Source organism: Geotrypetes seraphini, chromosome 5 (genome assembly GCF_902459505.1).
Source record: "Geotrypetes seraphini chromosome 5, aGeoSer1.1, whole genome shotgun sequence".
Classification (NCBI taxonomy): domain Eukaryota; kingdom Metazoa; phylum Chordata; class Amphibia; order Gymnophiona; family Dermophiidae; genus Geotrypetes; species Geotrypetes seraphini.
The window spans coordinates 9,690,981-9,708,563 of record NC_047088.1 but is presented as its reverse complement, the minus strand read 5'-3'; the positions used below and the strand labels follow the sequence as shown (position 1 = coordinate 9,708,563).

Sequence of the window (17,583 nt, the reverse complement as noted above, 5' to 3'; positions counted from 1 at the left end):
GTTGGTAGCCTGAATTCCTTTGCTTGATGGAGCAGCTTGCATCCTGGGTCCCTTGAAGTGTAGTTACTTTCCTGTAACGTAGGTTCTCCGTGGCTGACTCATCCTGCTTGTCCTAGGAGAAAAGCCAGTCTTTTTAAGAACATAACCACTGCTATACTGGGACAGACTGCAGATCTATAAAGCCTAATATCTTGTTTCCAGCAGTGGCCAATTGAGGTCCAAACACCTTCTCTAGGTGGCTGCCTGGCTTGTCCAGGGTCTGAGCCACCTCTCAGTGGTTCTCTTCTCTGCCTCTGGCAGTGGCCGCAGTGGTAACCGTCAGGTACAAAAAAGGAACGGTGCTTAAATCCAGAGTAACAAATCCAACAAAGAAAGGTTCTGGAAGGAAGCAGGCAGAAGAAGGTGGAGAGAAAAGAAACAAAATCCACGCTGAGGTGAAAAGCAAGAGCTGGACTGTAGTGCCAGCAAAGCAGAGCTCCCAGAGGGGAGGCACTTTCAATTTGGCTTCAGCTTCTCTGAAACCAAAGGAGTAAAAAGTCCCTGAGATCAGATGAAACTTCGCAGAGGGACGTGACGGAAGGAGCCAGCAGGGGCTTTCTGAGAGAGGAGAAGCAGAAGGCTAGCAGATGGGACGGCAGGATGGATGAGGACGAGAGGGGATCCAGCGGGGCTGAGGGCTGCATGAGAACCTCCTTCCGGAAAAAATGGAAGCAGCGAATGTCCAGGACTTGGGAGCTGCTGAGCCCTTCCTCTGATCACTGCAAGTTAGGTGAGTCCCAATCCCTACTTCTCCCAAGGAACTGAGAAAGCCCTGAGTGGACCCCAGCCTGAGTGCTGCTGGGAAGACTTTTCATTTCTCTGGTGCAGCATATATTGAGTGACCATTTTTGTCCAGCGTGTCTTTCATAATTAGATTGTAAGCTCTTTTGAGCAGGGACCTTCTCTTGTATTTTTGATGTACAGCGCAGAAGTAGAAGCATTTGATAGCCAAGTGAGGGGGTGCGTGCAAGGTTTGTTAAATTCAAACACAGCATTTGCAGAGGACTGAGGTGGGGGGGGGAGGTTCAGCCAGTCTTAATTCTGTAGGAGTGTGCAGCATGTGAGGGTGGGGGATGGGAGGGGGGGAGGGGGTTGTTCAATCTTTTTATTGCGAGATTTATATTTTAAAAAAGTAACATGCATAAAGATAAAACAATAAACCTATAACAATATAAAAACTAACAACAGAAATTGAGACAGGGAGAAATCAAACAACATAAACCAATCTCTAGCAATTATTATGTATATTTGGGGCTCCTTTTACTAAGCCGCGTTAGGGCTTTAACGTGTGGAATAGCGCGTGCTACATTGCCGCGTGTGCACTAGACCTTAACGCCAGCATTGAGCTGGCATTAGTTCTAGAAGCGTAGCGCACGGTAATTTCCTGCGTGCGCTAAAAACGCTAGCGCCCTTAGTAAAAGGAGCCCTTAGTTTACAAAATGAATCCAGTGGTGGCCAAATTTTCAAAGTAGCTTCTTTTTATAAGTCCTTTTTTTATTTTAAACACGAGTTCAGTCTTTATCAAAACTATTACAGTGAGCAAAAGCTTATAAGAAAGCAACAAAAAATCCCGACAAAACCACCTTCCCCCTCCCATGGCCAATCCTAACATTCACAAACAGTTTCCCATAGGACATAGCTGACCCCTCCATTGCTACAAAGATAATTCAGTAGGATCCTTCCAAGGCAAAAGAATTGTCACAATATGAAACAGCCTAAAATATTACAGCATTTGTGATATCTGGGCAATGCAGGATCACAGGTTGCTAGCCTCCGTCTGCATCGGCCATTGCATGATGACTTGCCCAGGGTCACACAACGAGTGACACAGAGCTTGGATTGAAACCATTTGCTCCATTGCTATTTATTTTAAGTTTGTGGGCTGGAAGGCAACATTATAATTAACGAGGCTTTACTTATTGGTCTGGAAAGTTTAGGTCATTCTGGCTAAAACAAAAAAGCTGGTGTTTTGTTGCAGCTAGGGCTGGTTACTGCCTCTGACCACTGGCACATCGGGCTTTGGACCCTGTGCAAACGGAGTCTTTCCTGCTCTGATATTTCTCTGGTTTGCTTAAACTGGCCAAACTCCTGATCCAGTGATTATAGGGTCAGAAACATTGTCGTGGAGGGGCAGAGGTGGAGGGGTGTAGCTCTGGGACATTTGAATCACCAGCCAGCAGTACTGTGTAGGTCTCTGTGACACAGGGCTAAACAACTCTCTTCAATTACACTCACTCACAAGATGAAGCTCTTTGCGTCTGCTGTGTAGTATTTAGGTCACATGTTGCTGTGTGTGGTTCTGTCACCCTCTGGTCATGTGATGCTGCTGTGCGGGATTGTTCAGGGGTCACAAGGTAGCGTTGTGTGCTTATTCTGGGAATCGGTACGGCAGAGGCAGGGAAGTGAAAGTCAAATGCAACCCTGCAAGGTCTAGAACTCATTAGGACAAATGCCGCTGAGCTGTCACCTGTATTTGAATCTTGTTCTCACACTGACGAGGAGTTGGCCTAGACAAGCCACAACCATTTCTTCTTAAAGAAGCTGAGTCGGGCTGACTCTGCTGCATTGGACCGAGGAAAGTCATAGCTGTGTTCGCTTTTGAAAAAGTTTGGTGATGTGTGTGCACTCAGGACGACCCTCTGCTCTCTCTTGTGCTGGTTAGACTGTAATGTGGCCTGTTGCCACCCCAAAGGAATTGAACATTAAAAATCCCCCGGGCAGTCCCAGGAACCGAGCCTGTCCTCCTTCTAGTGACTCACAGAGGCCCCGTATCTCTAAGTTTTGAAAATCTCTACTTTAGTGTGGATAAGGAGAATAATGTAGCCAGGGTCACAGCTAGACATGATGGGGCCCAGGATAGACACCAGGGAGGGGGCCCCAAAGCTTGCTTGAAGGCTGCCCCTCTGTCAATTTTAGGCAGGCTTGGGATAGGGTTACCATAAGGCTTCCAGAAAAAGGAGGACGGATTAAGACATCCGGGTTTCACTTCCATTGAAAGCGATGGAAGTAAAACCTGGACATCTCAATCCGTCCTCCTATTTCTGGAGCCATCTGGTAAGCCTAATTCGGGACCCCCTGTGACAGGGGGCCCTGAGCAGTTGCCCTGTTTGTCCACCCCTAACACCGGCCCTGAGTGCAGGCCCTGATTCTATAAATGGGGAAATGGTGCTTACCACATATCAATCAAATTTAGGGGCAACTATCGGCACTTTAATTCAAGTCACAAGTACCTGGCAGAGTCCCAAAAAATGGCAAGATTCCATGCTACCTTCCCCCAGACACAAGCAGTGTCTTTTCCTGGGTCTACTTTTTATAACCGTTTATAGGCTATCAAAAAGTGTCCTAAATCGGCACTTGGACGTCCTAATCGCCAGGACATCCAAGGGCTGATAATCTGGATGTCTAATGAGGTGTCTCAGCCTCTGTGCGTCCAGAGCTCAAGATGGGCGTGGTGGAAGTGTGTTAGGGGCGGGGTTTGGCCTGTCTCAAGGGCAGTTTAGACTTGGACGTCTTGCAGTGATTATGGAATGCTTTGCAAGGCGTCCTGGATGGAACTTAGACGTTTGGAGGTAGACCTGGTTTCGAAGTGTCTTTAAGCGCCACAAAGGTGCCCAAACTGACCAGATCACCACTGACTGACCACCCAAAAATGAGAACAAAAAGGTACATACCTGGCTGTAGAACAGCAGCATCTGGTATGGGGAATCCTAGTAGAGCATCAGGTGTGTAGTGAACCATAGAGAGGAGGACCCAGGCCCATAAGGCACTCTAGCCACAACATCTATGGTATTAAGTATGAGCCCATCAAAGCCCACCCAAACCCTACTATATTGCCATATAGGTGCCACCTGCAGCCATAAGGGCTATTGGGGTGGTACACAGGTGGGTATAGTAGGTTTTGGAGAGTTTTGGGGGGCTCACCATAAATTATATGGTGAGATATACATCTGAAACCCTTTATGTGAAGTTCACAGCAGTGCCCCACTGCTCTGTTAGGATGTCCATTACAATGCTGCCCCCCCCCCCCCATGTCCAAATGGTCTGGATTAGGACATTTTGAAGATGGATGCTTTGTGTATTTGAAAATGGCCAAAAATTTAGACGTCATTAAAGCCAAGACGTCCAAATAGGTCATAAAAAGAAAAAAAAAAAAACCCTGAACGTGTAACGGTTTCAAAAATGGATGTTTCCCTGCCCCGATATTGGGACGTCTTGCGTGATACGTCCAAAGTCGGGCTTAGAACACTATAGAAAACACTTCCGGGAACTTATCCAATCTTTTTAAAACTTAGCTTTGCTATCTGCTTTTGCCATATCCTCTGGCAAAGAATTCCAAAACTGAACTACTGGTATTTGTGGAATAAAAAAATCTTTTCTCCTCTTTCTTGTATATGTTCCCTATGTAACTTCATAGAGTGTCCTGTAGTCTTTGTACTTTTTGAAAGAGTCAACAACTGATTTGTCCGCTCAGGATTTTGTAGGCCTCTATCATATCCCCCCTCAGCCATGTAAGCTGCTTTAGCCCTTTTTCATTTGAGAAACACCCTTCTTTATACCAGTTAAATATCAGACAAGCTTCCTCCAGACATCCCAAAGAGACCACTTCGCTCTCAGGAGGAAACACGCCTTCAAATGCCCCTGGCCGAGCTCTCCAATTCCAGAGTGCCAGACGTCATTCCTTCTCCCATTTCCTGCCCAGCTACAGGAATCAGATCTCTTAGTGGACTTCTGAATTTTAGGAAAGCAATAAAGACGTACCTCTTTGCATAAACTCCCATCGCTGATTACCCTCTACTACTTCTCCTAGTGACAGTATATGGTCAAAAGCCTTGTTGGCATTAAGTGACTCTTTTATTTGTGAAATAAAAAACAGCACTTCTCCTAGTATTATCTCCCAGTATGGTGGGGAGTGGGGAATGTAGGGGTTAGAACATCCTGAGGCTGTGGGTTCAAATCCCTCACTGTTCCTTGTGACCCTGGGCAAGTCACTTAGGGGTCCTTTTACTAAGGCACGGTAACCGATTGCTAAGGCGCCCATAGAATATAATGGATGGGCCATTTGGCCTTAATCTGCCATCATGTTTCTTAGTAAAAAATCCCCTCATTGCCCCAGGTACACTAGATAGAGTTTGAGCCCATTGGGACAGATAGGAAAATATAATAAAGTACCTGAATATAAAACACTTAGGATATAAAATAATAAAATAAATAATCCCTTATCATTCACCCTTTAAGCAAGGGGTGTCAAAGTCCCTTCTCGAGGGCCGCAATCCAGTCGGGTTTTCAGGATTTCCCCAATGTCTAGGCATGAGACCTATTAACATACAATGAAAGCAGTGCATGGAAATAGATCTCATGCATATTCATTGGGGAAATCCTGAAAACCCGACTGGATTGCGGCCCTCGAGGAGGGACTTTGACACCCCTGCTTTAAGCCATTGCGATGAAATGGATCCTTTCTACGTATACTACCTCTGTATGCTAACTCTATTATGTAAACCGAGATAACAACCTAAGATGACCAAATTCTATTCCTAAAATGTTCAATTGATACTGTATATATGTAAATTTAAAATAGTCCAATATAAAAGTATCATCTTATTATCTTTCCTCCCCTTTTATGAAAGTGTAGTGCGGTTTTTAGCGCAGCCGTGGCGGTAACAGCTCCAACACTCATAGAATTCCTATGAACGTAGGAGCTGTTACCATCACAGCTGGCCCTAAAAAACGTGCTTTGCTTTTGTAAAAGGGAGGGGGTGTGTGTGTTTATTTCTATTATCATTAAAAGCTAAATTCGGAAGCTCTAGTTATAAATATTCATTTGCAACTAATTATAAAGACTTCCAGTATAAAATGGTGACCAGATCCCAGTTAAGTCCAGTCAAAAGGCACTTTATAAACAGGACAAATCCACACCATGCCAGAGGGTGTGGAGATATAGGAACCTCTTCCCTATATGGCAAGGATACCCTATCATTAAAGTCAACTGGTCTGAGACTAGGAACTGGAAGATTTCAAACACACAAACCTCAGCAGAATTAAAACTTTTCCATGTGGTCTTCGTGGGTGCTGAACGAACACTAGCTCCAGAACCATCCTTCACCCTCATCCTGCAGTGGTTGACCAGTAGAACCGTGGGCGCTGAAAATGTGAAACCAAAAGCGGCCCAAGTCATTGAAATGGAAAAGGCGGATTACACAAACAGAAAGAGAGGGAGGTCTGGGTTTCTTGTTAATTTTAGAAGTTGACAGGAGGATTTATTTCTTGGGACGCACTAGTAAAAGCATGATTTCATTACAGATGTTCATGTGGGTATTTGGCAGATTCTTTTTGTAGAAACATGATGGCAGATAAAGGCCATATGGCCCATCCAGTCTGCCCATCTATATCATCCGCTATCCCTTCCTCCCCCTAAGAGATCCCATATGCCTGTCCCATGCTTACTTGAATTCAGAAACTTTTCTTCTCCATACCTCCGCCAGGAGTTTGTTTCAAGCATCTTTACTCTTTCCGTAAAGAAGAATTTCCTTATGTTACTTTTGAGAAATGGCAAACAGGAAAAAGGAGAGGATAATGTCTTTGTTGATGTCTCTGGTGAGACGTCAGTTAGAGTATTATGTACAACTCTGGAGATCACACTTTCAAAAAGATATAAAGTGGTGGAGCCAGTTCAGAGCATGGTTACGAAGATGGTCAGTGGGTTTGCTCATAAAGACTTTGTAGCAAAAGCTCAACAGGGATACTTTGGAAGAAAGTCTAGAGGAGAGATATGATAGAGACATTTAAATATCTCCATTGCATAAATGCACAGTTGGCCAGTCTCTCAATGGAAAGGAAGCCCTGGGATGAGGGTATAGCGTCTCGAAGGTCTCAGTAGGAGATACGCTAGCCTCCAGCGACCACAACATGGTGTAGTTCTACCTCAGGAAAGGTTTCCCTAGATCAAACACGAAAACAAAAGTACTCATCTTCCTACAAACAAACGGAGACTAGGGAAGCTAAACTAGAACATAGGGAGAGGTCTGCAACGGTCAAAATGGCAGTCAGGGAGGCCAAACTTCGAGTGGAAGAGACTCTGGCAAAGAACATGAAGAAAGGGGACAAATCCTTCTTCAGGTATATTAGTGATAGGAAAAAGAACACAGACGAGATAGTACGCCTTAGAAAACCAGATGGGAACTGCGCAGAATCAGATTCCGATAAAGCAGAACTACTGAATGAATACTTCTGCTCGGTCTTCACCTGCGAGGCACCGGGGCACGGTCCGCAGTTGCAGGCAAGGCCCAGCGTGGAAGACCCGTTTCAGAATTTCGAGTTCACACCTGGCGACGTCTACTATGAACTGGCAAGACTCAAGGTGAACAAAGCCATGGGACCGGACAATCTACACCCCAGGGTGCTCAGCGAGCTGCGTGATGTCCTGGCAGAACCGCTATCAGGACTCTTCAATCTCTCCCTAAGTTCGGGGAGAGTCCCCATAGATTGGAAAACAGCTAACGTCATTCCACTGCACAAAAAGGGTTGCAGGGCAGAGGCTGCAAACTACAGACCGGTGAGTCTCACATCAATAATATGCAAACTCATGGAAACACTAATCAAACGTAAATTAGACGCAATCTTGGATGAGGAGAATCTACAGGATCCCAGTCAACATGGATTCACCAAGGCTAGGTTCTACCAGTCCAATCTCATCAGCTTCTTTGACTGGGTAACAAAACAGCTAGACTTGGGAGAATCCGTGGACGTCGTATACCTAGACTTCAGCAAAGCTTTCGATAGTGTCCCGCATCGCAGGCTGTTGAGCAAGATGAAATCAATGGGGCTGGGAGAAACACTAACTACATGGGTCAATGACTGGCTGAGTGGCAGACTTCAGAGGTTGGTAGTTAACGGTACCCTCTCTAAAACATCGGAGGTGACCAGTGGAGTACCGCAGGGCTCAGTCTTGGGCCCGCTCCTTTTCAACATATTCATAGGGGACCTAACTCAGGGGCTTCAAGGTAAGATAATGTTATTCGCTGACGACGCCAAACTATGCAATTTAGTGAGAGACGGCAATTCACCCGATAGTATGACACAGGACCTACATTTGTTAGAGCTTTGGTCCTCGACCTGGCAGCTGGGCTTCAACGCTAAGAAATGCAAGATCATGCACCTCGGCAGCAGAAATCCGTGCAGAACTTACACCTTGAATGGTGAGACCTTAGCTAGAACTTCAACAGAACGAGACTTGGGAGTGATCATCAGCGCAGACATGAAAACTGCTGATCATGTGGAGAAGGCTTCATCTAAGGCAAGACAGTTGTTAGGTTGCATCCGCAGGAGTTTCGTCAGCCGGAAGCCTGAAGTCATAATGCCATTGTACAGAACCATGGTGAGACCTCATTTGGAATACTGTGTGCAATTCTGGAGGCCACACTACCGAAAAGATGTGCTGAGAGTAGAGTCGGAGCAACGGATGGCCACCAGGATGGTCTCGGGGCTCAAGGATCTATCTATCGTACAAGGAAAGGCTGAAAAATTTGCGGCTGTACTCACTCAAGGAACGTAGGGAGAGAGGAGACATGATCGAGACGTTTAAGTATATTACCGGCCGTATCGAGATGGAAGAAGAGATTCTCTTTCTCAAAGGACCCTCAGCCACAAGAGGGCATCCGCTCAAACTCAGGGGCAGGAAATTTCATGGCGACACCAGGAAATATTTCTTCACCGAGAGAGTGGTTGATCCTTGGAACGAGCTCCTGGTGCAAGTGATAGAGGCAAACAGCGTGCAAGAATTTAAGAGCAAATGGGATGCCCATGTGGGATCCCTTAGAGGGTTAAGCCAAGGGAACCTGTCACCAGGAGTGGGATCCCTAGGATAGTAGACTTGGGGGTGGGTCAGTAGAGTGGGCAGACCTGATGGGCTATGGCCCTTATCTGCCGTCATCTTCTATGTTTCTATGTAAAGTGAAAGGGGTTAGACTCAAGTGTAACCTAAGGCAATATTTCTTCACAGAAAGGGTGGTGAATTCCTGGAATTGCCTCCTGGTGTGAAGATGAAGACTATGATGTCCCTTCTACAAAGTTGCAGTAGCAATTCACCACAGCAAATGCACTCCCTGTCCTGTCTGCGTAAGTTCTGTCCCTGCCCCTGCCCCATTCCTGAAAGCTCTGTCCTGATCTGCACAAGCCTCAAACCCTTTAAAACCATAAGTAGCAACATTCTAGAGCTCCGATTGTGATGTCATAATGCCTCATTCCACCAATGCCTAAGCTCCGTCCTCATCTGCACAAGCCTCAAACACTTCATAAGTAGCAACATTCTAGAGCTCAGATTGTGATGTCATAACGCCTCATTCCACCAATGCCTAAGCTCCGTCCTCATCTGCACAAGCCTCAAACACTTCATAAGTAGCAACATTCTAGAGCTCAGATTGTGATGTCATAACGCCTCATTCCACCAATGCCTAAGCTCCATCCTCATCTGCACAAGCCTCAAACCCTTAAAACCATAAGTAGCAACATTCTAGAGCTCCGATTGTGATGTCATAATGCCTCATTCCACCAATGCCTAAGCTCCGTCCTCATCTGCACAAGCCTCAAACACTTCATAAGTAGCAACATTCTAGAGCTCAGATTGTGATGTCATAACGCCTCATTCCACCAATGCCTAAGCTCCGTCCTCATCTGCACAAGCCTCAAACACTTCATAAGTAGCAACATTCTAGAGCTGAGATTGTGATGTCATAACGCCTCATTCCACCAATGCCTAAGCTCCATCCTCATCTGCACAAGCCTCAAACCCTTAAAACCATAAGTAGCAACATTCTAGAGCTCCGATTGTGATGTCATAATGCCTCATTCCACCAATGCCTAAGCTCCGTCCTCATCTGCACAAGCCTCAAACACTTCATAAGTAGCAACATTCTAGAGCTCAGATTGTGATGTCATAACGCCTCATTCCACCAATGCCTAAGCTCCATCCTCATCTGCACAAGCCTCAAACCTTTAAAACCATAAGTAGCAACATTCTAGAGCTCTGATTGTGATGTCATAATGCCTCATTCCACCAATGCCTAAGCTCCGTCCTCATCTGCACAAGCCTCAAACACTTTCAAATCCTAAGTAGCAACATTCTAGAACCCAGATTGTGATGTCATAATGCCTCATTCCACCAATGCCTAAGCTCCGTCCTCATCCGCACAAGCCTCAAACACTTTGAAATCCTAAGTAGGAACATTCTAGAGCTCAGATTGTGATGTCATAATGCCTCATTCCACCAATGCCTAAGCTCCGTCCTCATCTGCACAAGCCTCAAACACTTTCAAATCCTAAGTAGCAACATTCTAGAGCCCAGATTGTGATGTCATAATGCCTCATTCCACCAATGCCTAAGCTCCGTCCTCATCCGCACAAGCCTCAAACACTTTGAAATCCTAAGTAGGAACATTCTAGAGCTCAGACTGTGATGTCATAATGCCTCATTCCACCAATGCCTAAGCTCCGTCCTCATCTGCACAAGCCTCAAACACTTTCAAATCCTAAGTAGCAACATTCTAGAGCCCAGATTGTGATGTCATAATGCCTCATTCCACCAATGCCTAAGCTCCGTCCTCATCCGCACAAGCCTCAAACACTTTGAAATCCTAAGTAGCAACATTCTAGAGCCCAGATTGTGATGTCATAATGCCTCATTCCACCAATGCCTAAGCTCCGTCCTCATCTGCACAAGCCTCAAACACTTTGAAATCCTAAGTAGGAACATTCTAGAGCTGAGATTGTGATGTCATAATGCCTCATTCCACCAATGCCTAAGCTCCGTCCTCATCTGCACAAGCCTCAAACACTTTCAAATCCTAAGTAGCAACATTCTAGAGCTGAGATTGTGATGTCATAATGCCTCATTCCACCAATGCCTAAGCTCCGTCCTCATCTGCACAAGCCTCAAACACTTTCAAATCCTAAGTAGCAACATTCTAGAGCCCAGATTGTGATGTCATAATGCCTCATTCCACCAATGCCTAAGCTCCGTCCTCATCCGCACAAGCCTCAAACACTTTGAAATCCTAAGTAGGAACATTCTAGAGCTCAGACTGTGATGTCATAATGCCTCATTCCACCAATGCCTAAGCTCCGTCCTCATCTGCACAAGCCTCAAACACTTTCAAATCCTAAGTAGCAACATTCTAGAGCCCAGATTGTGATGTCATAATGCCTCATTCCACCAATGCCTAAGCTCCGTCCTCATCCGCACAAGCCTCAAACACTTTGAAATCCTAAGTAGCAACATTCTAGAGCCCAGATTGTGATGTCATAATGCCTCATTCCACCAATGCCTAAGCTCCGTCCTCATCCGCACAAGCCTCAAACACTTTGAAATCCTAAGTAGGAACATTCTAGAGCTCAGACTGTGATGTCATAATGCCTCATTCCACCAATGCCTAAGCTCCGTCCTCATCTGCACAAGCCTCAAACACTTTCAAATCCTAAGTAGCAACATTCTAGAGCCCAGATTGTGATGTCATAATGCCTCATTCCACCAATGCCTAAGCTCCGTCCTCATCCACACAAGCCTCAAACACTTTGAAATCCTAAGTAGCAACATTCTAGAGCCCAGATTGTGATGTCATAATGCCTCATTCCACCAATGCCTAAGCTCCGTCCTCATCTGCACAAGCCTCAAACACTTTGAAATCCTAAGTAGGAACATTCTAGAGCTGAGATTGTGATGTCATAATGCCTCATTCCACCAATGCCTAAGCTCCGTCCTCATCTGCACAAGCCTCAAACACTTTCAAATCCTAAGTAGCAACATTCTAGAGCTGAGATTGTGATGTCATAATGCCTCATTCCACCAATGCCTAAGCTCCGTCCTCATCTGCACAAGCCTCAAACACTTTCAAATCCTAAGTAGCAACATTCTAGAGCCCAGATTGTGATGTCATAATGCCTCATTCCACCAATGCCTAAGCTCCGTCCTCATCCGCACAAGCCTCAAACCCTTAAAACCATAAGTAGCAACATTCTAGAGCTGAGATTGTGATGTCATAATGCCTCATTCCACCAATGCCTAAGCTCCGTCCTCATCTGCACAAGCCTCAAACCCTTTAAAACCATAAGTAGCAACATTCTAGAGCTCTGATTGTGATGTCACAATGCCTCATTCCACCAATGCCTAAGCTCCGTCCTCATCTGCACAAGCCTCAAACCCTTAAAACCATAAGTAGCAACATTCTAGAGCTCTGATTGTGATGTCATAATGCCTCATTCCACCAATGCCTAAGCTCCGTCCTCATCTGCACAAGCCTCAAACCTTTAAAACCATAAGTAGCAACATTCTAGAGCTCTGATTGTGATGTCATAATGCCTCATTCCACCAATGCCTAAGCTCCGTCCTCATCCGCACAAGCCTCAAACACTTTGAAATCCTAAGTAGCAACATTCTAGAGCCCAGATTGTGATGTCATAATGCCTCATTCCACCAATGCCTAAGCTCCGTCCTCATCTGCACAAGCCTCAAACACTTTGAAATCCTAAGTAGGAACATTCTAGAGCTGAGATTGTGATGTCATAATGCCTCATTCCACCAATGCCTAAGCTCCGTTCTCATCTGCACAAGCCTCAAACACTTTCAAATCCTAAGTAGCAACATTCTAGAGCTGAGATTGTGATGTCATAATGCCTCATTCCACCAATGCCTAAGCTCCGTCCTCATCTGCACAAGCCTCAAACACTTTCAAATCCTAAGTAGCAACATTCTAGAGCCCAGATTGTGATGTCATAATGCCTCATTCCACCAATGCCTAAGCTCCGTCCTCATCCGCACAAGCCTCAAACCATTAAAACCATAAGTAGCAACATTCTAGAGCTGAGATTGTGATGTCATAATGCCTCATTCCACCAATGCCTAAGCTCCGTCCTCATCTGCACAAGCCTCAAACCCTTTAAAACCATAAGTAGCAACATTCTAGAGCTCTGATTGTGATGTCACAATGCCTCATTCCACCAATGCCTAAGCTCCGTCCTCATCTGCACAAGCCTCAAACCCTTTAAAACCATAAGTAGCAACATTCTAGAGCTCTGATTGTGATGTCACAATGCCTCATTCCACCAATGCCTAAGCTCCGTCCTCATCTGCACAAGCCTCAAACCCTTAAAACCATAAGTAGCAACATTCTAGAGCTCTGATTGTGATGTCATAATGCCTCATTCCACCAATGCCTAAGCTCCGTCCTCATCTGCACAAGCCTCAAACCTTTAAAACCATAAGTAGCAACATTCTAGAGCTCTGATTGTGATGTCATAATGCCTCATTCCACCAATGCCTAAGCTCCGTCCTCATCTGCACAAGCCTCAAACACTTTCAAATCCTAAGTAGCAACATTCTAGAGCCCAGATTGTGATGTCATAATGCCTCATTCCACCAATGCCTAAGCTCCGTCCTCATCCGCACAAGCCTCAAACACTTTGAAATCCTAAGTAGGAACATTCTAGAGCTCAGACTGTGATGTCATAATGCCTCATTCCACCAATGCCTAAGCTCCGTCCTCATCCGCACAAGCCTCAAACACTTTGAAATCCTAAGTAGCAACATTCTAGAGCCCAGATTGTGATGTCATAATGCCTCATTCCACCAATGCCTAAGCTCCGTCCTCATCTGCACAAGCCTCAAACACTTTGAAATCCTAAGTAGGAACATTCTAGAGCTGAGATTGTGATGTCATAATGCCTCATTCCACCAATGCCTAAGCTCCGTCCTCATCTGCACAAGCCTCAAACACTTTCAAATCCTAAGTAGCAACATTCTAGAGCTGAGATTGTGATGTCATAATGCCTCATTCCACCAATGCCTAAGCTCCGTCCTCATCTGCACAAGCCTCAAACACTTTCAAATCCTAAGTAGCAACATTCTAGAGCCCAGATTGTGATGTCATAATGCCTCATTCCACCAATGCCTAAGCTCCGTCCTCATCCGCACAAGCCTCAAACCCTTAAAACCATAAGTAGCAACATTCTAGAGCTGAGATTGTGATGTCATAATGCCTCATTCCACCAATGCCTAAGCTCCGTCCTCATCTGCACAAGCCTCAAACCCTTTAAAACCATAAGTAGCAACATTCTAGAGCTCTGATTGTGATGTCACAATGCCTCATTCCACCAATGCCTAAGCTCCGTCCTCATCTGCACAAGCCTCAAACCCTTAAAACCATAAGTAGCAACATTCTAGAGCTCTGATTGTGATGTCATAATGCCTCATTCCACCAATGCCTAAGCTCCGTCCTCATCTGCACAAGCCTCAAACCTTTAAAACCATAAGTAGCAACATTCTAGAGCTCTGATTGTGATGTCATAATGCCTCATTCCACCAATGCCTAAGCTCCGTCCTCATCTGCACAAGCCTCAAACACTTTCAAATCCTAAGTAGCAACATTCTAGAGCCCAGATTGTGATGTCATAATGCCTCATTCCACCAATGCCTAAGCTCCGTCCTCATCCGCACAAGCCTCAAACACTTTGAAATCCTAAGTAGGAACATTCTAGAGCTCAGACTGTGATGTCATAATGCCTCATTCCACCAATGCCTAAGCTCCGTCCTCATCCGCACAAGCCTCAAACACTTTGAAATCCTAAGTAGCAACATTCTAGAGCCCAGATTGTGATGTCATAATGCCTCATTCCACCAATGCCTAAGCTCCGTCCTCATCTGCACAAGCCTCAAACACTTTGAAATCCTAAGTAGGAACATTCTAGAGCTGAGATTGTGATGTCATAATGCCTCATTCCACCAATGCCTAAGCTCCGTCCTCATCTGCACAAGCCTCAAACACTTTCAAATCCTAAGTAGCAACATTCTAGAGCTCAGATTGTGATGTCATAACGCCTCATTCCACCAATGCCTAAGCTCCATCCTCATCTGCACAAGCCTCAAACACTTCATAAGTAGCAACATTCTAGAGCTCAGATTGTGATGTCATAACGCCTCATTCCACCAATGCCTAAGCTCCGTCCTCATCTGAACAAGTCTCAAACACTTTAAAATCATAACTGTTCGAGGCTTGTGCGGTTAAGGCAGAGCTTGCAGGAACGGGACAGGGACAGAGCTCGTGGAGATGGGATGGGGATATTGAGATCCCACAGGGACAAATTTGTCCCTGTGTTTTTCTCTACGACCAAAGCACATTTGATTCCTCTGGGCGTTGGTGCATTTGCCATTGAGAATTGCTACTGTGGCTTTGTAAAAGGGTCCCTATATCTGAATTCAAGAAAGCTTGGGACAAGTACATTGAATGTCTACAGGAGAGGAAGGGATGGTAGATGGGATGGATGGGCAGACTAGATCGGTCATATAGTCTTCAGCGGCTTTCAGGTTTCTCTGTTACTCTTATTAAAACATTTACTTATACCGTCTTTCAGGAGGAGAGTGTGGTGCAGTGGTTGGAGCTCCAGCCTCAGCACCCTACGCTTGTGGGTTCAAACCCTGCACTGCTCCCTGTGACCTTGGGCAAGTCACTCAGTCCTCCACCGCCCCAGGTACATTAGACAGACTATAAACCCACTGGGACAGAGACACATTCTGAGCTCCTTAGGCAGGATGGGCGAAAAGATTAAATCAAAGCAGTTTACAATCTAATCAATTAATATAATGGCAAATGATGCTATAAAATTAAGAGTCAAAACAGACCAAAAAATATATATATATATAATATGATTAACAAAAGGGGGGAAAACAAATAAGAATCTAGTCCTGGTCCATCAGCCCAGTCCCAATTTCTTACATTAAAAAGACCATTTAAATGGCAAGTCAAAATAATACGTTTTCAGTGATGCTATTCCAAAGCAGACTCTAGCGTAATGTCTAACCTGGCTTGGTTCAGAGATGGAAGAGCCAAATGATTCTTGGCCAGCGACCGCAATGACCTCTGTGGAGGTTCTGGAAAGCCTCTATAAAACACCTTGTGAGTACGAGCTAACACCTTAATTGACTGGCAACCAATGATATGCTTTTAACAATGGCGTAAGAGGAGAAAATCTGTTGGAGTCCAAATTTAACTTAATTGCTCTGTTCTGAATTAGTTGCAAACGCCATTACACAATGAATTGTGATAGTCTGTACAGCTAATCACTAATGCAGACACAAAAGAGCCTTCTGTTGGAGAAATGGTGTCATTGTTTTAATATCCCTTTAATATCGCAGTTGCAATTTGAATTTTAAAAGTCAGGGTAATGCATTTGATATGGTACAACCAAAGCAGTGTACACATTATATTACCTGTAATTTCAGTTTTGTACCTGGGGCGGTGGAGGGTTAAGTGACTTGCCCAGGGTCACAAGGTGCTGTAGTGGGAATTGAACCCTGTTCCCAGCCCATTGTGTGAACCACACAAAAATAGGTTGGGAGTCAAACACAACCCCTAGAATCTTCAGGGGATCTGCTAAAGTTGAGATGTCCACCAAAACTTGGAAACTAAGAAGGAACCAACAGCTCACCAGTATAGATCATGTCCAAATTAATTTCCCCTTCTTAGTTCCCTAAAGTGATCCTGCCATACAGCCAGCAATTATTTCTGCAGGACATTTAAGACAGGTTTCTCTAAAGGACATCAATCACGGCTCAATCGCGCATCAGCATCCTTTAGTAACGTGGAGCGGAATAATAAAAACAAATGTCTAAGTCTGTTTTGGGCCTAGAGTGCTAGTCCCCCAAAGTTGGCAGCGTCTAAAGCCCATTCTCAAAAAATACGTCCAAAATATTTCTTTTTTATCGAAAATCGTCTAATTATACGTCCAGTCGTTTGATCGTCCAGACCGCCAAGTCATCTATTTTTATACTGCATTCTTGTCCAAAAATTGCCCACGCTGCTCCTCGTGACCCTGGGCAGGTACATTAGATAGATTGGGAGCCCACCGGGACAGACAGGAAAAATGCTTGAGTACCTGAATAATCTCATGTAAACCGTTCTGAGCTCTCCTGGGAGAAAAAAAAAGGACGTTTTGGATGTGGGAAGGACCAGCAAGGTGATGGACTGGCCACCCAGACATGGCAACAGAGTAGTGGGGCACTGCTGTGAACTTCACAAAAAGGGTGCCACATAAACATCTCACCGCAGGTCATAGTGAGACCCCCAAACCTACCTGTCTACAACCCCAATAGCCCTATATGGCAGTACAGTAGGGTTTTGGGGAGTTTTGATGGATTCACCTTTTTTTTTTTTTACCATGAATGCAATGGTTAGAGTGGCTTATGGGCCTGGGTCCTCCTCTCTATGGTTCACTAGCCCATCCCCAAGACTACTTAAGCCACCTCTGTGCAGCTCTACTAGGCTTTTCTATGCCAGGTGTTGATGTTCTGGAGGCAGGTATATATGTTTTTATTCCGATTTTTATCGCGGGAGGGGGGTCAGTGTGTGGGAGTGTGTGGTGGGTTTGTACTTTGTCCCTGCAGTGGTTATCTGGTCACTTTGGATACCTTCTGGGCACTTAGACCTCTTTTTAGATCGCCTAAGTCACAATGTATAAGTTCTCGCCAAGCTTTCGATGATCACTGCAGGATGACTAAGTTTG

At 45.1% G+C, this 17,583-nt stretch overlaps 1 protein-coding gene across 2 annotated transcripts in view; it reads left to right on the top strand.

Moving 5' to 3' along the window:
- The window catches only part of STARD8 (StAR related lipid transfer domain containing 8), a 217,334-nt gene that overhangs the window by 59,726 nt on the left and 140,025 nt on the right, over positions 1 to 17,583 (top strand). Inside the window, exon 1 of one of the 2 annotated variants that reach the window (XM_033945581.1) lies at positions 584 to 769. The exons of the other annotated variant lie outside the window; for it this stretch is intronic. Coding sequence (XP_033801472.1) covers positions 640 to 769 — 130 coding nt within the window. The 5' untranslated portion in view covers positions 584 to 639. Of the gene's footprint in view, positions 1 to 583; positions 770 to 17,583 lie in introns of those variants that run through there. 2 annotated transcript variants of the gene reach the window in all.